The sequence below is a fragment of the Thalassophryne amazonica genome, chromosome 1 (assembly GCF_902500255.1).
Source record: "Thalassophryne amazonica chromosome 1, fThaAma1.1, whole genome shotgun sequence".
Lineage (NCBI taxonomy): Eukaryota > Metazoa > Chordata > Actinopteri > Batrachoidiformes > Batrachoididae > Thalassophryne > Thalassophryne amazonica.
The window spans coordinates 37116916-37143410 of NC_047103.1; the positions used below are offsets into that span (position 1 = coordinate 37116916).

The 26495-nt window shown below is 40.3% G+C and overlaps 2 protein-coding genes across 2 annotated transcripts in view; one reads left to right on the plus strand and one right to left on the minus strand.

The window, feature by feature from the left end:
* wdr60 (WD repeat domain 60) overlaps window positions 1-6104 on the minus strand; it is a 28535-nt gene extending 22431 nt beyond the window's left edge. Inside the window, exon 1 of the mRNA XM_034168168.1 lies at window positions 5948-6104. Within this exon, the coding sequence (XP_034024059.1) occupies window positions 5948-5962 (15 nt within the window). The 5' untranslated portion in view covers window positions 5963-6104. The remainder of the gene's footprint in view (window positions 1-5947) is intronic.
* A 5626-nt stretch (window positions 6105-11730) lies between these two features.
* The window catches only part of esyt2b (extended synaptotagmin-like protein 2b), a 269639-nt gene continuing 254874 nt past the window's right edge, over window positions 11731-26495 (plus strand). The window contains exon 1 of the mRNA XM_034175565.1: window positions 11731-12402. Within this exon, the coding sequence (XP_034031456.1) occupies window positions 12028-12402 (375 nt within the window). The 5' untranslated portion in view covers window positions 11731-12027. The remainder of the gene's footprint in view (window positions 12403-26495) is intronic.

Here is a 26495-nt window from a genome sequence, read left to right on the forward strand (position 1 = left end):
TATAAAGGTTGACAGAAATATTCTTTCCCCTGAAGGCTCTAATCTTGTGATATTTCTGTAACATTTCACATATGTACAGTGTTTACAGGTGGTAGTGGAAGTTTCTCAAAGAAAGGATAAGGAGATCAAACTGTGGCTGCTTTTGTTCCAACAGGCCAAGTGTGAAGCTACTGGGATGAGGATCAATACCTCCAAATCCAAGACCATGTTCCTCTGTCGGAAGAGGATGCATTGTCCCTTCTGGGTTACTGCCTCAAGTAGAGAAGTTTAAATATCTTTAGGTCTTGGTCACGAGTGGGGCTAAGTTGGAGTGTGAGATCAGTAAACATAGGGTCATTCCATGTCAATTCAACGAGGGCCTCACGCACTTTGTCTCAGATTTTCTTTAAATTTTTATCAAATATTCCCAGACTATTCAGAACAACAAATCTGAAATTTGAGGCCTGTAGGCCAAGTAGTTTCTTAGATATGGCCAATTTAGTGTGCATGGGGTCTGCCTTTTTTTTAGGCAAAAATTATGGCCGTCATTTCTGGAGCCATGTTCAAGGTAGAATATCTCAGCAAATAATGGACTTAGAGGCCTGAAATTTTCTGTGGCAGTTGTCATGGACACCCAGGCTTGGACTATAGTCAAACAACAGATATTGACACTAAACTGTGAAGTTTATGCATGCTCAAACTGTGGAAAATATTACATTGACTATTGCAAGTATCCATGTTTGAGACACTGAAGCATACCATTACACTCAAAGAAGCCTTTCCATTTCTTGGCTCCTTAATGCCAGCTATACTGGCTATGAAATATGTAAATTTGGCATATCTGTGGTAAACAGGTATTGTGGGAGAAACCTCTGAAATCTGGAAAAAAAAAAACATTTTGTGGTCAAATTTTAATAGAAGAAAAGCTCATGTGGGTCGTAAATAAAACTCTTCAAACTGATTCCATTTTAAAGGTATTGATATCTACTTTATGTGTTATAAATATGGCCTTCTTTATGAAACTCCTTCCTGGTTAATTTAAGCATCCAATGTGCAAGCATTCTGGGGTGTGCCATGAATCATATGAATGCAGTTTGTGCACACAATTAAAATGAAACTGTCATTTCAGAACTAGAAATACATTCACGAGTGCATAAATTAGCCATAATTGGATGCTTAAATTAACCAGGAAGGAGTGTTGTGAAAGTGTAGTGACACGGACCCACAACAGGGGGCGCAAATTAACGGTCAATAGATGAGCCAAAAAGTAACAATTTAATGTTGTGAAGGTGCACAACGAAAACACAGACAATCTCAGAATCTGATAACAGTCAATCCACAAAGGTGACGTGTGGGCAGGCTCGAGGACAGAAGACGTCTGTCCTGAGAAGAGCCGGAACCACACAATTTCCGCCGCCACCGAACCTGGTGAATACTGGAGCCGCCAAGTCCCGAATTCCCAGGTGATCACCGTCCCCGACTGTCGGATCTGGTACTGCTCCATAGAAGTACGATATCCCGGCAACGAGGTGGAGATGACGTCTGGTCTTTATGGAGTGAGATGCTGTAGAGTAGATGGGTGACAGCTGTCAAGAGATAATGAGTGACAACTGTCAACCCCGGCTGTGTCCGTGGCGGCAGCGCCCTCTCGTGCCTGAAGCCCGCACTTCAGGCAGGGCGCCCTCTGGTGGTGGGCCAGCAGTACGTCCTCTTCTGGCGGCCCACACAACAAGGAGTTTCATAAAGAAGCCCATATTTATAACACATAAAGTAGATATCAATACCTTCAAAATGGAATCAGTTTGAAGAGTTTTATGTACTGCCCACATGAGCTTTTCTTTAAAATAAATTTCGACCACAAAATGTTTTTTCAGATTTCAGAGGTTTCTCCCACAATAACTGTTTACCACAGATATGCCAAATTTGCATATTTCATAACCAGTATAGCTGGCATTAAGGAGCCAAGAAATGGAAAGACTTCTTTGAGTGTAATGGTATGCTTCAGTGTCTCAAACATGGATGCTCGCAATAGTCAATGTAATATTTTCCATAGTTTGAGCATAAATACTCGTAAACTTCACAGTTTAGTGTCAATGTCTGTTGTTTGACTACAGTCCAAGAGTCCAAGTCTGGGTGTCCATGACAACTGCCACAGAAAATTTCAGGCCTCCAAGTCCATTATTTGCTGAGATATTCAACCTTGAACATGGCTCCAGAAATGACGGCCATAATTTTTGCCTAAAAAACGGTAGACCCCATGCACACTAAATAGGCCATATCTCAGAAACTACTTGGCCTACAGGCCTCAAACTTCAGATTTGTTGTTCTGAATAGTCGGTGAATATTTGATTAACATTTAAAGAAAATCTGAGACAAAGTGCGTGAGGCTGTTGTGGCTGGCGTGCCTGGCTGGCTTTTGTTGGTCTTCTGTTTCTGTCTTTTGGTTTTCCTTCCAGGTGGTGCGCATTTGGGACTGAGTGGCTGTGTGGCTGAATTATCAGGACCTCACCCTGATCACCTGAGACTCGTCAGGACTCACAGCTGTGGTGCATCTACACGGATTGGAGCATGGTGGCATTTAAGTCTGGAGTACACAGTGTGTATTTGCCAGAGACTCGACCTTGTGACCAGACGGGTGAGATTGTTGTCTCGAGAGCCATCTCATCATCAGTGGATGCAGAGAACGTCCAGGTTTGATGCATGGTCTGTGAAAGAGGAGAGGGTGAGGTCTCACGCTCGTCAGCACACTTCCTGAGGTACGTCAGGTTTTGTGACTAACAGTCAGTAAATGTGGTGTCCCTCACACCTTATTATATTGAGCTGTTATGTTAGTCGTTTTAATCAGCTTCCACTGCAGTGAGTTTGTGAACAGGGTGTTCCATGCCTGCAGGGTGGGAAGCTGATTAGTAATTAAGCCAGAAAGTGTTTGCTGTTTGTACACCTTTGAGCGGTCTCTCTGTGTGTGGAGTGTGGACTCACATGATGGTTTCTTCTTTCACAGACTCGGTTTGTCGCGGCCACCTGGGGGGTGTCGGCGGGGTCCTTGGGTCCGAACTGGTTCTGGCTCCGGACCGTTAGTGCTGCTGGGAGCGCACCGTAATCCACCACGCCAGACCGCGCACTCTTTTGTATATTTATCACATCACTGTTATGTTTATTAAACTCTGTTATCCTTTGTACCGTGCTCTGCTTATTTTATACTGGGTCCTTCAAACGCTGGTCGGTTCTCCGGGCTGCGTCCATCACATAACAGAGGCCCCTCAAATATTTGTTGAATTGACATGGAATGACCCCATACTGGTCCTGCGACTCATGTTTTACTAATGCTGTATTAGACCACTAATGCTGTATTAGACCAAAAAGCCAGAGTCCTGATTTGATTTGCACTCCGATCCACCCGCTTTGGGTATTGACAGAGAGAATTGGGTAACCACTGATACTGCAACACACACACACAAAAAAAAAAAAAAAAAAAAAAAAAATCACATTATATATATATATATATATATATATATATATATACACACACACATATACATATATATACACACACACAAACAATGAATGTTTACAAGTATAATGGTAGGAAAATTCATTCATCCATTCAACCAGGCTTCAGCTTCTGACGTACTAGATTTAGCTTGCTTGCATCAAGGATGCATTTTTACAAAAAGGTAATGGACTTGTTCAATGAATGCATGGTAAATTATGTCAGTCATATATGGTGCACAGTTTCTTTATACAATGGGACAAATAATTAGAGACTGACCAATATGTATTTTTTTGTAACCTAAAAAATGTCAATGAGTCCCAACAGTTCATCATCAATCCCTTCTGACCAAGAAATGTATTGGAGGCATACAATTTAAACATAAACTAGAAATATTACAAACACAAACAGCTTATATTACGCTGCCATCATACTGCTTTTGCTTGGCTTAGCAGTCACTGTCGTATATTGCTCAGCACGTGTATAAAATAGACTTTTCGCCTATTCTGGCCATGCTCAGTGGGCAATGTTGCTACCAAATGTCTCTTGTTGCTGTAAAACAATGGTGTCCAAACTATTCCAGAAAGGGCCGAGAGGGTTCAGATTTTCCTTGCAGCCACTGACTCCAGCAGGTGATTTCACTGATGAACTCATCCCACCTGCTCAAAGTCATATAGTTTGATGTAATTCTCTTTCTGTCAATCACCTAATGCTGCATGTGCAATTTGAGCAGCACATATGTGTTTATTTTCTAAGTAATGTTTCTCATTGAAATAGTTAGTACATGATTTAAACTGTTGCATAATTATAAAGGCCACATACTGTAAATATGTTTTAAAATTTGCTGGGATAAATGTTATGGGCCAGCAATTGATTATTTTCTATTTTCCACAATGCTTGAAAACACTTCATCTGCTTATGACCAAAGAATAAAAAAAAAAAACCTGCACTCGTCAGAGACTCTTTCCTGTTTTAATTGATGCCAAGGGCTGCTACAGACACAATTTCAAAAAGCCAAAGTGATTTCTGCATTGTTTATTCTGTAAAATAAAAGCTTTCATACTGATTAAAAATGAATAAAGAATGTCATTTTTTTTCATTTATACAGCACCAAATCAATTTTTTTATTTATATAGTGCCAAATCACAACAAAGTTGCCTCAAGGCACTTCACACAAGTAAGGTCTCACCTTACCAACCCCCAGAGCAAGCACACAGGCGACAGTAGTAAGGAAAAACTCCCTCTGATGTCAATGTCATTATGTTCATGAAAGGCTCATATCGCCTAATATTATTGACCAACTGATAAAACTGCATCTTTGTGCTCATCTTAGCGTACTGTCCCGTAGTAAGGGCTCCTTAACCAGCGCAACCAAGCTGTACAAATCATCAATGCCATGTGACATCCGATCCCCCAAACAAATGACAGGATCTATTTGGGTGACATAAAATATGTAATTCAAGCCCCGCTGCCCACTCTCAAAGTAATGTGGAGTTACATCAGGAAGTCTTTCCACAAGACATGTTCTAATCCCACCTGTTCTTCCCGTGTTTGTGTGGGTTCCCTCTGGGTGCTCTGGCTTCCTCCCACATTCAAGGACAGCTGAATTGGAAACTTGACCGTAGGTGTGTGAATGTGTTTGTCTGTATGTGGCCCTGCGATAGACATGCATCCTGTCCAGGGTGTACACCACCGCTCGCCCTTTGACTGCCGAGATAGGCTCCAGCCCCCCATGACCCTTAATTGGAGTGAGTATAGAAAATGGATGGATAAAATGCATAATGTATACTCTAAAATACAACTATACATGTGTATATGTCCCTCTCCTGTCCAAACGGCACCTTGGAATTTAGCCAAACTTGGCAAACATATACTTTGACATATGGGGAGTGACATGGGTTATTGAGAACTTTAGTAGTAGTAGTATTAGCAGCAGTTAAGGGGATAGAATCTTTTGTGCTGCATCATCATCATCATTGGCAAGTGGGCTAAAAGGTTGGTGTCATACTTTTCTATTGACTCCTTTTTCCTTTGACCTTTATACATTTTGATTTTTGCAAGCAGCAGGTAGCATAGTAGTAGTAGTAGTAATAGCACTGTCTCTTCTTGAGGCACCTTAGTCACACCCTAACAGCTCTCTGGAATCCAGGATAGGTGGGAGGTGATAGCGTTTTCATTTCAATCTCTGAGTCAACCCCGTCCTGGGGCAGGTAATCAGCTAGTAACAGCTAGTAGGTACAGTTGCACTTGCTACAGTTTTGGTAAAGGAGAAATAAATAATAACGCACAATGTGTCAAAGCCGTTCCTGAAAAAGTGATTTGTTTCGCCCTGTTTGGATGTTTAATTCGGAGGTAACAGTTAGGAATTCTAACTAGCCAAAGGATAGCAACAGAGCAGAACACTGATTAAAATAAATGCCAAGAAAGAAAACCTTTACGCGTTATTGCACACAATGAGGGGTAAAACTGAGCAATTACCTTGTGTCTGTGCATGTTCTTAGCACTGTCACGGTTGATGTAGACGCTCGGAATAGTTATTTTCTGTCTGACACCGATGCTTTGAAAGCTGGTTTGGGATTGTGGGTGTTGTTGGTTACGAAGCACTATGCCGAAACTTGTCTCAATCCCGGAAAAGCAACTACGCAGGAAGCTGTTTGGACAGAGCTTCATTCAGGAACGCGGGAGCGCCACGAGATGGCAGAGATTTTCCGCTCACAACTATTTCAACGACGATACGTTAAAAGGTAGTTTTAAATCTAGTGTTTTTTAGTGTTCTTTTTTTAAAACACCTTCACCAACGCTGCAGAAACAAATATCTGGTAGTAAATGTATTGTGTATTCATTTGCCGTCGGTACAGTACTTTTCAAACCAAACTCCAAAGCATGCTAATTTTTTTGTGATTTTTAACTTTTACTTGAGTAAAACTATGAACTTCACAAATGTATGAATTTTTGACGACATACGTCAAAAGAAAATTGAGACATTGATAGGTTACAATTTTGTGCTGAAACCCGTCAAACCTCTAACGTAAAATACAAACATGAAGTCAGTAGTATTTTTCACGAATTACATTTAATCATGTGAAATGATTTTGGTGATTTAAAAACACAGTAGCTTTATAGATGTGGAAGTAAAATTTGTTCTTGACTACAGTGATAGTGTCATTCATAACCTCATTAATATACGTGTGTTCTGAGGGTGTGTGGAATAAAATTATAAAAATAAAATAATAATAACTTAATGGAATGCGACAATGACGCTGCATGGAGCTTTGAATGAAGCCACGAGTAGTGAAGTGCTTCAAAGCTTCACAAAGCTTGATTTGCCAACTGCTGGGCCGACCTTGACAACAGACTTAGTAGCCGATAGCAGAGAACTCGCTCTAATCAACAACCGATCGCCATGACAACAGTCGATTCCGTTCGTGTGTGTGTTTAAGCAAACTGCGACGTATGGAGTTTCCCCTGCCTCCCGACCCCAAATGTATACTATTTCTTCAGGCTATAATGATAATAATAATATTAATTTAAATTTAAAGTAATTTTACAGTGGGTGATATAAATAGTAATGAAGATGTGACTGTTTCCCCCACAAGAAATATATAATGCAATTATGATACTAAAGGATATCAAGGCATGTGTTATGGATATCTGCTGAGCATTTAAAACTTGCAAGTAAAAAAACTCTGTCCCCTGCTTGCTACAGTGAGGCAAATAAGTATTTGATCCATTGTCAATTGGAATGAATGGAAAGGTCTGTAAATTTTATCCACTTCAACTGTGAGAGACAGAATTTAAGAAAAAATTCTGAAAATTGCATTCTATGATTTTTAAATAACTAATTTGCATTTTATTGCATGAAATAAGTATTTGATGCAATAGTAAAACAGACCTTAATATTTGGTACAGAAACTTTTGTTTGCAATTACAGAGGTCAGACGTTTCCTGTAGTACTTGACCAAGTTTTCACACTGCAGGAGGGATTTTGGTCCATACCTCCATACAGATCTCCAGATCTTTCAGGTTTTCGAGTTTCAGCTCCCTCCAAAAATTTTCTATTGAGTTCAGGTCTGGAGACTGGCTAGGCCACTCCAGGACCTTGAAATGCTTCTTACGGAGCCACTCCTTAGTTGCCCTGGCTGTGTGTTTCAGGTTATTGTCATGCTGGAAGGTGCAGCCACGACCCGTCTTCAATGCTTTTACTGAGGGAAGGAGGTTGTTTGCCGAAATCTTGCAATACATGACCCCATCCATCCTCCCTTCAATACGGTGCATTCGTCCTGTCCTCTTTGCAGAAAAGCACCACCCAAAAAAGATATTTCCACCCCCATGCCTCACGATTGAGACGGTGTTCTTGGGGTTGTTCTCATCCTCCAAACACAGCGAGTGGAGTTGATACCAAAAAGCTCTATTTTGGTCTCATCTGACCACAAGACCTTCTCCCATGCCTCCTCTGGATCATCCAGATGGTCACTGGTGAACTTCAAACGGGCCTGGACATGTGATGGCTTGAGCAGGGGGATCTTGCTGCCCTACAGGATTTTAAACCATGACGGTGTTGTGTGTTACTAATGTAATCTTTGCGACTGTGGTCCCAGCTTTCTTCATTCTTCATGTCATTGACCAGGTCCTCCTGTGTAGTTCTGGGCTTTCTCAGAATCATCCTTACCCCACGAGGCGAGATCTTGCATGGAGCCCCAGACTGAGGAAGATTACTGTTGTTATGTAATAGCTGTAATTTCTTCAAAAATATCAGTCTGTGATTGAAGGTACACACATGCATGCATGCATACAAGTACACAGAGGTCACTTTGCTTTTAATATATAGATCATTTACTGCCCCCTGCTGGAATGGCGTGTGAGTCATTAAGACTGTAAATTAACATAATAAATTACATAACCATTTGTAAAATCCAGGTGGCTTTTGGTGGCTTTCAGTTGAGTGAGTATCTGAGAAATTGTTTAACAGCAGGGCATGTTCCAACTTGTCCTTAAGGCTTCCAACGGAGGTGTTTTTACTGTGGCAGGTGCGCCGCGCCGGCTGCGAGCCGACGCGCCAATCCGTCCGCACGTCTTTCATTAAAAAAATCTCCTTTAACAGTGGAATGTCCGGATAAACTGCTGATTCCGACCTCTTCTGAAAGTTCTCTGTTCTCTCACAACGTCCTGGATCAACAGAGGCTTAAATTTGGAGGTTTTCAGCTTGAAACAGGATGACGACGTCGCCTCGGAGCGCTGCGCGACGTCCTGCTCCGTGGGAAGACCTTACAGCGATAGAAACAATCCAAAATCTCTCATCAGCCGTTAAAATTTACACCCAGAACCAGCTGAATTTCTCGAATGGTCTCCACTCGGATGTGCCTCACAGTTCTTGAAAAAATTCTGATCAAGCACAGCGCCAGTCTCTCAGCAACTTCTCAGACAATGAAAATCCGACGAGGGGGCTGGACCACTCCTTCCACAAGGCGTGCTCACAGGTGAATGACGTCACCGACAGGCATGAAAAAACTCACGCATGCGCACGAGGGTTCAAGCTTGGCTGATGTAATCACACGTGATTCAAATCCATATAGTTTTTAAAAAAAATAAAACTGTCGGTTTCTTTTCTAATAGACCTCGTACTGATGTCAGTTCTTATTTCAAACCAAAGGCCTTTTCTTTGCTTTACTCAAGATAAAAGTTAGTGGTGAAGAATCAATGATTTATGGCCTTCATCTGGTTGTGGGGGAAGTTTTGCACTTTGGAGAGGTTCTTGCCTTAGTTTTGCTCATACTTTAGGTGTCCTGTCCTGGAAAAGCTCAGATTCTGACGTTAAGCCATTATCATGTCATGTAGTTCACGAATTACAACCTTGTTTTTCCTCTGGAAAGCAGTGCTGGACCATCGGGTGATGTCTCCAAAACTTATCTGAAGATCTCCAGATAACTTAGGAATTTCTCCACTGAGGTGGAAACGCAGTCTCTGTCTCCAGTGGGTTTTTGTGGTTGAGAGAGGATTAATATATTTTATTTAATCAGGTCTAATCGAGTCCATTGCACTACACCTTTGTATCAGATCTCTGTAGAGAATCCTTGGGTACTGCTGGAATGACTATGTCAAATAAGCAGTCACTTCAGGAGACCATAATGAAGCTTACAACTTGGCCTCCCTGAGTCCTGGTTGGTAGCCATCCAGGCAAACCACTTGTCCATTTGTCTGCCTACGTGGTTGCCAACCAAGACCTGGGATAGTCATTCTGTTATGTGATGAATACGGTAACAAATAACGTCACCACATGCTCCCAGCACAGACCTGCACTGCACTGTAGCCAAACTTCCTCATAGACACTAAAGTTATGCATCGTAATATATAGAACTGTAGTAAGAGAGGACATAGTTCATAATCACTGATTTAGTTTATACAACCCCTGGCAAAAATTATGGAATCACCGGCCTCAGAGGATGTTCATTCAGTTGTTTAATTTTGTAGAAAAAAAAGCAGATCACAGACATGACACAAAACTAGTCATTTCAAATGGCAACTTTCTGGCTTTAAGAAACACTATAAGAAATCAAGAAAAAAGATTGTGGCAGTCAGTAACGGTTACTTTTTTAGACCAAGCAGAGGAAAAAAATATGGAATCACTCAATTCTGAGGAAAAAAATATGGAATCACCCTGTAAATTTTCATCCCCCAAATTAACACCTGCATCAAATCAGATCTGCTCATTGACATTGCCCCTATGCCATGACATTGACCCTATGTGTCTTTTTTGCAAGGAATGTTTTTGCAGTTTTTGCTCTATGGCAAGATGCATTATCATCTTGAAAAATGACTTCATCATCCCCAAACATCCTTTCAATTGTCCAAAATATCAACATAAACTTGTGCATTTATTGATGATGTAATGACAGCCATCTCCCCAGTGCCTTTACCTGACATGCAGCCCCATATCATCAATGACTGTGGAAATTTACATGTTCTCTTCAGGCAGTCATCTTTATAAATCTCATTGGAAAGGCACCAAACAAAAGTTCCAGCATCATCACCTTGCCCAATGCAGATTCGAGATTCATCACTGAATATGACTTTCATCCAGTCATCCACAGTCCACAATTGCTTTTCCTTAGCCCATTGTAACCTTGTTTTTTCTGTTTAGGTGTTAATGATGCCTTTCGTTTAGCTTTTCTGTATGTAAATCCCATTTCCTTTAGGCGGTTTCTTACAGTTCGGTCACAGACGTTGACTCCAGTTTCCTCCCATTCGTTCCTCATTTGTTTTGTTGTACATTTTTCGATTTTTGCGTGATGATTTACTCTCTTTTAAGAGTTTGATAATCCTCTCCTTTGTTTCAATTGACATCTCTCGTGTTGGAGCCATGATTCATGTCAGTCCACATGGTGCAACAGCTCTCCAAGGTGTGTTCACTCCTTTTTAGATGCAGACTAACGAGCAGATCTGATTTGATGCAGGTGTTAGTTTTGGGGATGAAAATTTACAGGGTGATTCCATAATTTTTTCCTCAGAATTGAGTGATTCCATATTTTTTTCCTCTGCTTGGTCTAAAAAAGTAACCGTTACTGACTGCCACAATCTTTTTTTCTTGATTTCTTATAGTGTTTCTTAAAGCCAGAAAGTTGCCATTTGAAATGACTTTAGTTTTGTGTCATGTCTGTGATCTGCTTTTTTCTACAAAATTAAACAACTGAATGAACATCCTCCGAGGCCGGTGATTCCATAATTTTTGCCAGGGGTTGTGTGTGTGTGTGTGTGTGTGTGTGTGTGTGTATATATATATATATATATATATATATATATATATATTTTTTTTTTTTTTTTTTTTTTTTTTTTTTTTTTTTTTTTTTTTTTTTTTTTTTTTTTTTGCTTTCCCACAGCAGTCTTTAATGAATCCAGTGAGCAGGGACGCTGGAAGTCATTCAGAGCGGGGGGTGCTGCTGGGGGTGCTGACAGAGTCTAGGCTATATAATAAAACCATATTTAATGCAAAACTGCTCCCCACAACAAAATAAGCATCAACATACCAGCTGTTACCCAAATTAATAGCACTGTACATATTGTATTTTATCAATCATACCTTTTTCCATATAAAATTATTTAAAATATTGCATGTATCTAAATATAAATGTGTGCATACATACAGATTTTTTTTACACTTTAAATTGTGAGGTGACTATAAATATAGATACAGCACATAGATGATTACACAGTGTATTTACCATGCATGAACACCAGATGGCGGTATTTCTCAGATTTGATTGTGCTGGTTGTCGAGGGAGCGCGCGGTGTGACTGCCTGATGCGTATTTGGAAGCGATCATTCCTTCCCTGTGGAGGAAAAGCGAGTAGACCAGTGGATTGCACATGTGAGAGGATCAATTTAATCGAGGAATGAGTCGTCGCAGTGACCAGTAAGCGACCGATGCCAGCGATCATTGTTCCGAAGGCGATGAGTCGGTGCGCAGGTGAGCCAACGTGAGGAGAACCGCTCGCACATGGGATCCGCATCGGCTGACTTTATCCGCATTTTAACAGGTTGAAAAACGGGCCCTGGGGCGCAACATGTCGAGAGGCAGCACGCCGGCGGTACGAGGGTCGAACTCGCACAAGGAGAACGGACTGAGCGCGCCCAGGCGCGTCCAGACCGGAGCCAACTTTGCTCATTCCGAAGACACCCCGCCGGTGTCCTCAGCCAGGGAGATGACCCACAACTGGATCCACTTCGCTAAAACCTTTCTGCTCATTTTCCCCATTTACGCCTTGGGCTATTTTGAGTTTAGCTTCAGCTGGCTGTTGATTGGACTCGGAATGTTTTTCTGGTGGAGGAGAACCAGCGGTGGGAAGAAGAGCCGCCTGAGCAGAGCACTGGCTCTGTTTGAGCAGCAGGAGGACAGAAGTGTCAATCAGGGTCTCACCAACTCTGATCTACCACCATGGGTAAGAGCTGCCACCATCCCTACAGAGAGCTGAGCCCTTTCTCTGAAAAGCATGTGGTGATTTTTGTGGGCAATATTTTTGAGTTTCCAGGAAAACAGTCAGCTGAGGGGGAGTTGAGCTGTAAAGCTGTGATACAGCAGCTGTTCCCTCAGCAGTCTAAATACAGCTCGGCACAATGGTAAACCAGACACCAGGCTGCAAAGGACCCATACCTACAGGGTCCCTGGTATTTTAGGATCCTGGCTGCTAGCTCCCATGGGAGTTTTTGTCATCTTGGTGACATTGTTTGATGTGTTCTTGGCTTTTCTTTTACCAGTCTTAATGGGGTTTTTTTTTTGGGGGGGGGGGGGGGGGGGTTGTCTTCATGCACCCCCCCCCCAACACACACACACAGCTTTATTATTTTCTGATAGTCCAGAACCTAGGAAAAAACATGTTAACCTTTAATAAACCAACTCTACTTTTTTGAAACCTTCATCACAAATTCTAATAAACTGGCAGGATTTTCACAACTACTTAACATAGAATAACAAATGACCTCTCAAAATGTTGGTGTGGATGCCCTTTTTAAGATACAAAAGAAGGCAAAAAAAGTAGGTCACTAGAGATCAAAAGGTCAGGGAAATTGAGATGTGCTTAAAATCTGACATATGCCCAGGTTTTGCAGTCTTAGAAAAGGTAAATCTGATAACTATTAGATTTTGTTTTATAAGACATCATTTCAAAATTAGTTAGCAGCCATGTTCAAAGATTTTGAAAAATATTGAGTTACTTGCAGTATAAAGTGGACAAAATCACTGGAAAAGAACAAATATAGGCCCAAGCACTAGAGTAAATATAAATATTGGTATGAATTAGTCTGAAACTATGCAAAGTATTTTCCAGAGTATAAGTTGCATCTGTCCAATGCTTGTTGAAGGGGGGGCATATACAAGTCACACTGGCGTGTAAGTCGCACCTTTTTCTTCTGTAATCTGAGTTCTAAAAGTTTAGATTTTTATGCATTGTTGTAAGGTACTTTTATTTCTGACATTTCCTTTTAATTGTTGGAGTTTACTTTGTATATTACTTTAATTATTCGGAAAGCCCTATTGTTATTGTAATAATGTTAACAAACACGATTTATTATTATTATTTTTTTTTTGTATATGTCTTAACCTAGAATAAGTTGCAAGATCTCCAAAAGTAGTTTTTAGAATCACCCCACAATCTGTATTCCGGAAAATACAGTGTAATAATTATCTAAATTAATTAGATTAATTTATCCATTAGCTGGTCCTTGTCATTCAGGAATTAGGTCAACTTTGATGTCATAAGAGGTCAAAATATTCAAAAACACCAGCTCTAGACTACCACCTGGTCAGTCCCTCTACTATATAATACTAAGTGCTGTTCAACCAGTTTAACAGGAGGAAAGTCTCCAGCAGTCCACCTGGGTTGCATAACACCATTTTTCTACAGTGCAACCATGAAAATTAGCTGGGTCCAGAAAAAGCTGGATCTGTAATATCAGCTTCCCTTCACATCCAAACTTGAAAGTTCACCCATTTGATATGGTTGAAACCTTAAGGACCCTCCAGCAAACCCTTGGCTAACCGAAACCCCAAAATAGGGTGGACAGCATTTTATTAATTCAACTGAAGATGCATTTTGTTAAAGTATTTCTTGTGAATAGTCAATAGGTGGCAAATAATAGATGACATTTTAAGAATATGTCATACTTGCAGTGTCTATAGCTTGTTGTTTTTGGCAAACTGTTCTCCCATATTGGAAAATTTCTCTTGAGTCTGTTCCTGTTAGGGGTCACCACAGCAGATCATCTGTCTCCATTTCACGCTGTCTTCTGTATCTTCTTCAGTTGCACTAACCACCTAACCACCCGCATGTCCTCCCTCAATGCAGCCATAATCATCCTGTTTTGCCTTCTTCTACTTCTGCCTGATGGCTTCATCCTCAGCATCCTTATTCTAATGACTGCTGTTGCATCTCTCCTCTGTACATGCTCAGATTATTATCAGGCGTAGCACAAACGGTATGGACACAACTGCAAACTCACACGACTGATAGAGTTTAAAAAAGGTTTACTGGGTATAACAGGCAGGAGGTCGGTACACGTGTGGTCCAGCAGCTTGGCAGAGGTAGCAGACAGACGAGAGGCAGAGGCGTAGTCAGTAAACAGGCACAGGTCAAAATACACAGTGTAAGGGCAGTCAGAGGCAAGACAAACTCAAGGTCAAAAACAGGCAAAGTCAAAATACCAACAAGCAAAACAGGACAAAACTAGGCACGGGACGGAGGCTGGAAAGTGACACGAAGTCGACAATCTGGCAGTGAGTAGTGAGACTGTGAGGGTATTAATAGGGAGGAGACTAATCAAGGTGATGTGAAGCAGGTGCATGGAAGGTTCTGGAAGGGGATGTGGTTTCATGAATCAAAGAAGAAGGAAGAAAGGCAAGAGTGTGAGAGGCCAAAACAAAGTGGTGCAAAGCAAGAGAAGTAAGTGACAGAAAAAACTAATTGTGAAAAGCGTGAAGTGCTCAAGACAAACAAATAATTAACATGAGCAAAACTAAAGGGGCAAAACTGACTAGTCTAGAAGAGGGGAAAAACAAGAAACGTAATATTAACCCAAACTAGGATGGAACTGCTACTGACTGAGACATAAACTTGAATATAGTAAATGATGACAAACAAACTACTGGAATAAAAGAGAATAATAAACCCAGTGACTACAGAATAATGCAATAAATAAATCAAGATAACTGATAAACAGAAAATGCAATAAATAACAAATGGAAGATAATCAGATAAGAAACACTTGAAGATAAATGATAACCAAAACCTGTGACTAAAGTATAATACGATAAATGTGATAACAGAATTAAACTGAAATTAAAGCAACATAAGAGACCAAGAGTGAAAGCAAACAATAAATAATACAGCAAAACAATATACGTGGCAGGCAAATGACACACCAAAAATAAATAAAACAAGACAAAACATAACTGAAGCATGACCATGATTCCATAACAAGACATGACTAAAATCAGAGAAGGCTCACAGCACAGAGGTGGAAAAAGGTCCAGAACCATAACAACTGGCCCAAAAGGGCCGGATCATGACAATCTCAACTTCACCTCTCTAATTTTGTCTCCAAACCATCTACTGTCCCTCTGACATGCTCATTCCTAATCCTGTACATCCTCGTCACTTTCAAAGAAAGTCACAGGATCTTCAGTTCTGCTGCCTCCAGTACCACAACCTCTAAGCACCACAACATAGCTAGTCTGACTAACATTTTATTCTTGGAGGTACCCAACTGGGTTGCCTCAGCATCATAATTCAGAGTTAGGTTAGAGTCTAAGGGCCCTATCTTGCACCTGATGCAAAGCATCACAGAGTGCAGCAAAAATTCCTTTGCTAGTTTCCAAGCAATACAATTGTCATTTTCACATCCAGTACCCACTACTTTTCTGTTTGCATTTGTCTTAAAATAGGATGTAGTAAGGCCTAGAGCTGGCATGTCACTATCGTGATGCAGTAGAGATTTCACCATAGAGCACCTCAAACCTGGACTAAAGTCGAGCGCAGAATTTTCACATTGTTTATACTAGGGCTTCAGCTATCGATTATTTTGTAATCGAGTATTCTATCGAGTTATTCTGGCGATTAATCGAGTAATCGGATAAAAAGTACTTTTGTGTTTTTAAACAACATCAGTAGTCCAGGGCTCTCCCTAAGTAATGGCACAATGTCCCTGTCCCAAAGTCTTGACATTTTGCTGAAATGGCGATGGGTTGTGGCTTTCTGTTTTTTGTTTGTTTTTTTCCCAACATGTACGAGGTCTGTGAGAAAAGTATCGTACCTTTTTATTTTTTTCAAAAACTATATGGATTTGATTCATATGTTTTTACGTCAGCCAAGCTTGAACCTTCGTGCGCATGTGTGAGTTTTTCCACGCCTGTCGGTTGCGTCATTCGCCTGTGAGCACGCCTTGTGGGAGGAGTGGTCCCGCCCCCTCGTCGGATTTTCATTGTCAGGAAATGGCGGAATGATTTGGGCTTTTTTTCCATCAGAATTTTTTCAGAAACTGTTAGAGACAAGCAGCTGGAAACCATTCGAAAAATTTATCTGGCTTTCGGTGAAAATTTTACGGGCTTCACAGAGAATAAGGACTGTTACTACAGCTTTACGGATGTCCCACAATGGCGCACGGCATCGTGTATTGAATGTTCATTTCTCTACCATAAGCTGTCTCCAAAGGCGTTTCAGAGAATTTGGCAGTGCATCCAACCAGCCTCACAACCGCAGACCACGTGTAACCACACCAGCCCTGGACCTCCACATCCAGTATGTTCACCTCCAAGATCGTCTGAGACCAGCCACTCGGACAGCTGCTGAAACAATCGGTTTGCATAACCAAAGAATTTCTGCACAAACTGTAAGAAACCGTCTCAGGGAAGCTCATCTGCATGCTCGTCGTCCTCATCGGGGTCTCGACCTGACTCCAGTTCGTCGGAGGACAAGTTTGGACATGTCTATCTCGACTTTCAATGCTTATCAGTCCAGTAAGTATCAGTGAAATTGTGGAGAGCTGGACATGTCCAAACTTGTCCTCTGACACGCCGAAACGGAGGTGTTCCTTTGTCTCGGTCAATCCACGAATCGATCCTGACGCGCGAAGCCTCCGCGCGGCTTTCCATGACAAAATCTCTTGTTAAAAGTGAAATCTGCCGGAAAATGGCTGATGTCCAGCTCTTGTGATAACAAGAGAAATTGCTCACGACGGTTCCAGCTCCACACAGCCATCCGTTTAGAAATGATGTGGTGTTTCCTGCCTCTCGATGGCGGCTCGGAGCGTGGCGCGCCGTGCGCCATTGTGGGGCGTTCTTAAAGCTGTAGTAACAGTCCTTATTCTCTGTGAAGCCCGTAAAATTTTCATCGAAAGCCAGATAAATTTTTTGAATGGTTTCCAGCTGCTTGTCTCTAACAGTTTCTGAAAAAATTCTGATGGAAAAAAAGCCCAAATCATTCCGCCATTTCCTGACAATGAAAATCCGACGAGGGGGCTGGACCACTCCTCCCACAAGGCGTGCTCACAGGCGAATGACGCAATTGACAGGCGTGGAAAAACTCACGCATGCGCACGAAGGTTCAAGCTTGGCTGACGTAAAAACATATGAATCAAATCCATATAGTCTTTGAAAAAAATAAAAAGGTCCGTTACTTTTCTCACAGACCTCATAAAATGTAACCATTTTGAGTTGTTTTTTTTTTTTTTTTTTTTTTTTTTTAAGGTTGGTGGACTGGATCCCTATGTGATTTTTTTTTATTTTTTTTATTTTATTATCCCTGTTTCTCTGTGATTCAGCAGATGCATTTCAGCAGGAGGTTGAACATGCAAGCCTCGCAGTTAGTTTTTTTTTTTTTTTTTTTAGTTACCGTGTTTGTGAAGCATTGTGTGTTGCCCAGAAAAAGCGAAACACTTAGTGCAAGTCTGAACAGCAGCCGGTTTCGACTGTAGGTACCCGGCCGCCGGGTCAATAGTCACTCACCACGTCGAGCAGACCGTGTGTTTTTAATAACAGACAAACACACTGCTTCGCTTTAAATGCGCAGTAAGTCTATTTCAGATGATCAGTGTGGATCCTCTTTCTCTTAAAAGGCTTTATTTTACTCTGTGTCGCATTGGAAAGCAGTAGCTTTAAGGGCTAAATTATTAGGTGTTACACGGCCTGAGCGCATGCTCTAGTCTTCTTCTGTTATTTTTCTGGGGGCACTACAGCGCCACACACAGGCCTGGCATATGTACTACAACGTTTAAACGAAGCTTTGAGGCACAGAATTTGCCTCGATCATTTTTTGTAATCGAATTATTCGAGTAATTGTTTCAGCCCTAGTTTATACAATGTTATATTCAGACATCTTCCATAAGTGGGTCTACAATGCACATACACCTCGCTTGTCTTTACATAGAGGGATGTACATTACAGTCAGACTACAATGAAACAGAATAGAAAACAACATAAAAGGAAAACATCACAACTTTAATATTCTTTGTACCATATTTTAATGCTGGTTTTTGCCATCATGCTCAAAGAGTTCTCTCAGAAGCAAGTCAACGGTGAGTGGCCCTTACAGGCATAAGTGATGCAAATGTTTTAATATAACTGTAGTTACAAAAAGTCACTTTTATTAAAAGTTGATTCAAAACATTTTTGTACGTGATATAAGATTATTTATGAGTCTATTTTATTCCTGCCCTCTGCTTTTGGAGTCTCTGAGGTAGCAGTTAAGAGCATCTAACTAAATATAATCCAAGCATAAAATACAAATCAGGTGAACCCTGTTTTGATAGATATAGATAGATAGATAGACATATCCATTCACACAAGTAAAAGTTAACACACGTTAAAAGTAACAATAAATAATGCAACACTAACAAAGTTGTTACTTTTAACATGTGTTTGCATTATTTATTTTTAGTGTTGCATGCAGCTCTCTAGTTACGACACGCTGCGTGTCGTAACTAGAGAGCTGCGTGTCGTCAGAGCGAGCTGCAAAAAGTTTGTACCTGAGTTTTCAGAGGTGGTGTTTGTAGTTGCCATCTGCCACGCCGGTGTTTGCCAACCCGGACAGTGGGAATACCACCTCAACCGGCAACTTAGCCCCGCGACTGGACAGCAACAACGTCCGAGGCCCGCTCAACGTGGTGAATTCACTGAGGCCGCGTGCTGCGTTATTAAAGCCGCGCGTCACGAGTGCCGCTTCCCCGAGGCCTCTTGCAGCCACCGCAGATCCATCAGCGCGGAAACACCGAGGCCGCGTGGCACCAGCGCACTGCAGATCCATCCCGGTGACAAAGAACGCAGGCTGTTAACATCGGCGATCGACAAGCTGCTCATAAGCCGACCATGGGGCCTAAGAAGGTTCTGACAGCGGAGGAAGGTGACGATATTAAAAAATCTCTGGACTTTCTATCAGAGGAGATTTCTGTTGTGAAGCAGCAACAGAAATCAATCATGGATCTGGTGGAGGAGGTGAAGGCATTACGGCTAAAGAACGCAGAGAAAGACCGGCATCTGGTGCAGCTGGAAAATAGAGTGGCTGAATTGGAGCAGTACACCAGAATTAACGACGTCATCATCACAGGTCTTCACATCAAACCACGGTCCTACGCACGGGCGGTAACAGATGAGAGCGGAGGGGAGCCCAGTGAACAGGAGGTCAGCTCTGTGGAAAAACAGGTTGCTGATTTCCTCCTATCTAAAGGTATAGAAATGGATTTAAATAACATTGAAGCGTGCCACCCTCTGCCCCGGAGAAATGACGGTGATAAACGAACCGTCATCATGAGATTCATCAACAGAAAACACAAAACAGCACTGTTAAAACAAGGAAGAAAACTGAAAGGGACAAACGTATTCATCAATGAACATCTCACCAAACGGAATGCCGACATCGCCAGGAAAGCACGCTCTTAAAGAAACAGGGAAAAATCCAGCACACATGGACTTCAAACTGTAAAATATTCATCAAACTGAACGGATCACCTGAACAAGCAAAGGTTATGGCAATAAGGAACATCGAGGAGCTGGACAAATATGAACAATAGGTATGAGGACTCAAACACATCACAGCACCATGATGCAGACTGGAGCAACCCACTCATCCACATCATCTACACCCGGAGACAAGAGAGACATAATGACTAAGGATAATGATCCGTTTATTTCTGCCCAGGAGCTCTGTCTAGATACATTTAATTATAATAACTCTGCTAACCACCCCTTCGAATCTGAAAATGATCCTGATACCTTTTTCAGTGAGAATATTGTGAGACAGTGCAAATATTTTACAGAACAATTCAAAAATTATAAAATCAATGATGAAGATTTTTCAATTATACATTTCAACAGCAGAAGTCTTTCTCGTAATCTGTCCACTATTAATGATTGTTTGAAAACATCCAAAAAACATTTTTCAGTTATTGCAATTTCAGAAACATGGTTAAATGAGGATAATAAAGATCTGGTATATCTTGATGGTTATGAATTGTTCCTGGTTAATGGGCAGACGAGAAGGGGCGGAGGTGTTGCATTGTTTGTAAGGTCAGATTATAACTGTAAACTCATTAACAACATGTCATTTACAGTGGACAACATCATGGAATGTGTTACCATAGAAATTACATCTATAAACTCCAAAAACATAGTTGTTAGTTGCATTTACAGAGCTCCTGGGACAAATATTGACACCTTTGAAGACATTATCTTAGGAATGTACAACAAAATCAACAGAAATAAGCATTTATTTGTCTGTGGAGATTTCAATATAGATTTTTTTAAACCCTCACAATCATCCACAAATTACCTCATTTATAAACACCTTGTACTGTTTAGGACTGTTTCCAACCATCATTCATCCTAGCAGAATAACTATGGATACAACAACTCTCATTGACTATTTTAACTAACGTTATATCCGGTAATCTTAGTGGGGGACTACTGGTCAGTGATATCAGTGATCACTTGCCAGTTTTCTCAGTCTTTGCATTGGAGGGTTGTTGTATGTATCGAAGCAATATCAAATTCATGAGTAGAAAAGTAACACCTGACCAATTGATAATTTAGGGAGGATTTATCAAGTCAGAATTGGTCAGATGTTTTTGTTGATGATGTTGACAGGTCATATGATGCTTTCATTTCCATTTTTTCCAGTTTGTATAATAAACACTGTCCATTTGTTGACAAAATATATAGAAATCAATATAGCAACAAACCATGGATAACTAAGGGACTTCAGAGGGCATGTAAAAAGAAAAACGTACTATATAAACAATTCATAAAACTACAAACTAAGGAAGCTGAAAGTAAGTATAAAACATATAAGAATAAGTTAATCAATATCATGAGACTCAGTAAAAAAACATTATAATGAGTTACTTGTCAAAAATAGAAATAACATCAAAAACACATGGAACATATTAAATGAAATAGTAAAAAAGAATAGAGTAACTAGAGATTATCCTTCATTTTTTCAGAGTAACAACTACATCACGATTGATAACGACGAGTCTATTGCTGAACACTTTAATGAATACTTCGTTAATGTGGGTAAAAATCTTGCCAGTAAAATTGACTCATCAACTAATAACTTCTGGGTAAATAATTCAACGTTTAACAAATCTGTTTCAATGTTCATTGGTGGTACTCATGAAAGGGAAATACTTGATCTGGTTCATGGTTCAAAAAGTAAGAAATCGACTGATTTTAATAATTTGGATATGGCTTTATTAAAAAAAGTTATTGATTGTATAGTAAAACCGTTCAATTATATTTGCAATATGTCACTAAGTACTGGTAAATTTCCTTCTCAAATGAAAATAGCCAAAGTAATTCATCTGTTTAAAACTGGTGACAAACACACATTTTCTAATTATAGACCTATATCACTCCTGCCACAATTTTTCCAAAATTTTGGAAAAAATATTGCTAAAAGATTAAATGATTATTTACTGAAGCATAACATCATTTGTGAAGAACAATATGGATTCAGAATGTCTCGAACTACATCACATGCTTTGATGGACTTTGTGGAAAGTATAGCAACTGCAATTGACAATAAACAATACACAATAGGTGTTTTTTTTTTATTTACAGAACGCGTTAGACACAATTAACCATGGAATACTATTAAGTAAACTGCAGAAATATGGAATCAGAGGTCTGGCATATGAATGGATAGCTAGTTATTTACAAGGCAGATTTCAGTATGTTCAATTCAATAATACAAATTCTGAACTCAGGGATGTAACATGTGGGGTGCCGCAGGGCTCAGTGCTGGGTCCTTTGTTGTTTATAATCTATATAAATGATATAAGTTTGGTGTTGAGTTCACTGAGATGTGTCCTTTTTGCGGATGATACAACTGTGTTCTGTAGCGGTGAAAATCTTGAACAGCTTCTGGACATAGTGGAGAAAGAACTGGAAAAATTTAAGGTTTGGTTTGACGCTAATAAGTTGTCACTCAACCTTGGGAAAACTAATGTATTATATTTGGAAATAAACAGGCACCCAAATGTAAAAATTTAACTATAAACAATAAGGAAATTGAGTTAGTAACAGAGAATAAATTTTTAGGTGTTATAATTGATAATAAACTTAGCTGGAAACCACATATAAATTATGTGAAATCAAAATTGTCAAAAACTATAGCCATTTTGTATAAAGCCAAAGACCTACTGCCGCAAGAAGGGTTACTTACTTTATATCATTCTCTGATGGTACCATATATGACATATTGTGTTGAGTCATGGGGAAACACTTACAAATCAAATACCAATCCAATATTCCTTTTGCAAAAACGAGCCATACGAATCATCTGCAATAAACAATATCGTGAACCAACTCATTCTCTATTTGTGTCTTTAAATTTATTAAAATTCATTGATTTGGTTGATTACATTACAATTCAAACTTTATTTCGAGCGAAAAACCAAGCCTTACCGAGACATGTCCAGATTGAGGGAATCCAGATATAGTTTAAGAGGTTGTGCAATTTTTATGAAACCACCAGTAAGAACAAATGTAAAGGGTTTTTGTGTGTCTGTGGTTGGGGTGAGGAAATGGAACAAATGTTCAGCAGAGGTTAGAATAAGTAGTACCTTAGTGAGATTTAAGAAACTACTCAAAAAGAACATTATGTCTAAGTATCATGAAGAAGCAAATATAGTTTGATTTATATGGAATGTTCAATTTATAAGTGGGACTTATTGTATATTTGAATGTGTGGGTATATGCGTATGTAGATATATAGATATGGGTAGGTGTATATGTATATAAGTGACTGTGTATATGTATGTATATATTTATGTTTGTAAAGTATATACGTATGTATATAGGTATATATGGCACAGCCCAAGCAGAGGGTCACCCCCAAGAGCCTGGTCTGCTTGAGGTTTCTTCCTTATAGGGAGTTTTTCCTCACCACAGTTGCCTAGTGCTTGCTCTGGGGGTTGGTAAGGTTAGTCCTTACTGGCGTAAAGTGCCTTGATTCGACTTTCTTGTGATCTGGTACTATATAAATATAATTATAAGTGAATAGTATATTGATGTGTATGTCTGTGTGTCGACATGTAGTAGTGAATTTATATTTATGTAAATATGACTGATTAGAATTGTTGGACTTGTACTAGCAGGGGTGGGCGCTAATAAGCTTTGCTTCAGCCCACACCCTTTCGGACTCACTAGTTTTGTCTGTGTTTGTTTGTGGAATTGTTCATTTTTTTCTATTTGAATATTTTGTGTGCCGAAAAAACTTTGTCACTTTGTCACTAACAAATCAAAGTGAAAGGAGTTAAGGCACTAGAGACTGCTCAGGACATTTCCAGCTCACTCCTGCCTGAAGTGGTTACGCAACCTGATGGTGTGTTACAGCACATATTGTTGATATATCGATAATGATATATATGTTCATGGCCACACTGCAGCACATATTGTCGCCAGTGACAGAGTGCGGGGGGGTTGGTCAGGCAGGCAGACAGACAGACAGGGCAGATTTTTAATAACTTTTAATGAAACAATAAGGCTTTCTTCAACAATATGTTGAAACGTTTGCATACGGCCTAGTCACGAAACCGTCACCATGGTATCCTGCACACATGTCCGACTGTGTGTCCCTCCTGACAGCAGATGGAATGTTTTACGGTGCCCCATTTCGTTTTTTGTTCACGGTTCTTTGTCCGGTTTCTGCTTCTTTCACCCACCTTCGTGTTATGTGTGAAGGGGCCCTTAGCTGTAGCCACAACAATCACCTCCCTGGGTTTCCTTATCCAGGCATAGAACAAAAAACTTGCACAAAATGAAAAAGATGGAATAATACGAGTATCACTTGAAAAATTCAACAACTGGCTTGAGGGTCTACAGTTTCTATGTCCTGAAGATTCTGCCTGAAGTTATGTTCAATTTTCCTTCGTCACATTATAGCTAAGTATCTGGACATCGTAATGCCATTTATTTTCTGCTGCTTAGCTGTTCTGAGTCACAGTGGCAGCATATTAAACAGTTCAATCCACACTTCCCTATCATTGTTCAAGTCCTCTAACTCTTTTTGGGGGATCCTGAGGTGTTCCCAAACCAGATGGAAAATATAATTCCTCCAGCATGTCCTGGATGTTTCCCAGGGCCTCCTCCCAGTTCGATGTGCCTGGGAGACCTCCCTAGGGAGACGATCAGGGGGCATCCTCACCAGATTCCTGAAGCACCTCAGCTGGCTCCTTCTGATGCGAAGAAGCAGCGACTCTACTGTGAGTTCCTCCCAGATAGTTGAGCTTCTCACCTTGGCCAGGAGTGTAAGCCCAGATACCTGACAGAGGAATCTCCTTTATGCTGCTTGTCATTCTTTCGGTCATTGCTCAAAGTTCATGACTATAGCTGAGGATAGGAGTGTAAATAAAGTGTTAAATACAATATGTAGTTTATATAATTCATAGTAAGGTCTTCAACGGTACACAGTCCATGATTTGGTACACATAACGTTGTAGGTTTTTTCCCCACTTTTTTGCGCCTTTACATCGGACTGCTTTATGTTGCTTGGTGCAATCCTGTGCTTGAGCACATAAAATGTGATTCTGCTGACCCACCGCTGAGAATGCATTAAGGCTATTAAGTAGGAGTGGAAGGGTTAGAAGAGCACTGCACTTAATGGAAAGAAGCTTTATTGAAGGTGTCGCTGTCTTCTGCCTGAAGTCTGTCACGGTGGTTACATTTTGGTGGCTGTCAGTGACAGTGTCATTACACCGCCCATGACACAGTGATTTATTAGCATGCGGGTGACATGCTGAGTGCACCACATGACTACCGAACTGTCATCAGTGGTGCAGAATAGTATAAAATCTCCGCTATAGTGTTAGTTTCTCTCCAGTGGGAAACACTGAGCCTTATTAGAAGATGGAATTTTTTTTTTAAACCTCTTTCTTCTATTAAATACCCAGATCCCCAAAGCTCTATATGCAAACTGCTCTCCATAACATCAGCAGTATAGATCCAAAGTGAGTCGTTGGCTGCTGTTGCAGATATTTATACCGTAAGTGCACATTGTGGGACTGACTTTAATATCCGACAAGACGTGAGCAACAGCAACAAAGCTGCACATTTTAGAAGAGTTGCTGTGTCTGCATTACATTAATAGTTGATCTTTAGATACGTTATTGTGTGCATGTTTAAGAAGTTACATTTGTGTGTGCAGAACCAACGAGAGCTGAATCAAAATGCCTTGACCTTTGTAAAGAAGAAACAGTATTCAGACACACTCAGAACAGAGAAGGCAGAATACTTTGAGCAAGACTTTGAGGTGTTCTGCAACAAGAACTTCCACTTTTCCAGTACAAGCATATAAAAAATTGTTGATTTAATTACAGGTATAAAATATATTGAACAATTTTCAACATCATGTTTTGCTTTCCTTGATTGAATAAAATATTGGACAGTCAAAGACATGTAAAGAACAGACTTCATGTTGATCGGAACTATGATTATCACCATGGAAAGTAAAGATTTTGGGAACGAATGGTTGAGCTCTCAGCAGCTGAACACAAATGTGATTATTTAAAGAAACCATTACAGAGCGAAAACTTTTGGATCTTTATGTTTGTCATCCTTGGTCTAATGAAGAACAAGATTATACAACTTTTTGGTGGACATTTGTCTGTGTTAATGTTGCAGTGACAAAATTGAACTTAACTGTCAGAACACATCCCATCTATGAATTGAGAATTAGCTAAAAAGTCAACAAACAGATGAGGAAAGTTGATGATGGGGGCACACAAACATTGAGTTCACTCAGTAGACTCAACAGAACATACAAACTAATAGTTAGTAGATATAAACAACAAACTGAAATACTGTGAGATGATTAATAAAGTGAAGGCAGGTGTGTGTGCAAATTAACTGAATGAAGGCCAGGTGTGCAATAAAAGAACCAGACACATACTAGAGGAAGCTGGTCTCTCATAGTCCGGACAGTAGGAGCTGAGTGCAGTCGTAAGCAGGCACTCAGGCACTCTCTGTCTGCGTTAGATTCCAGATTTGGAC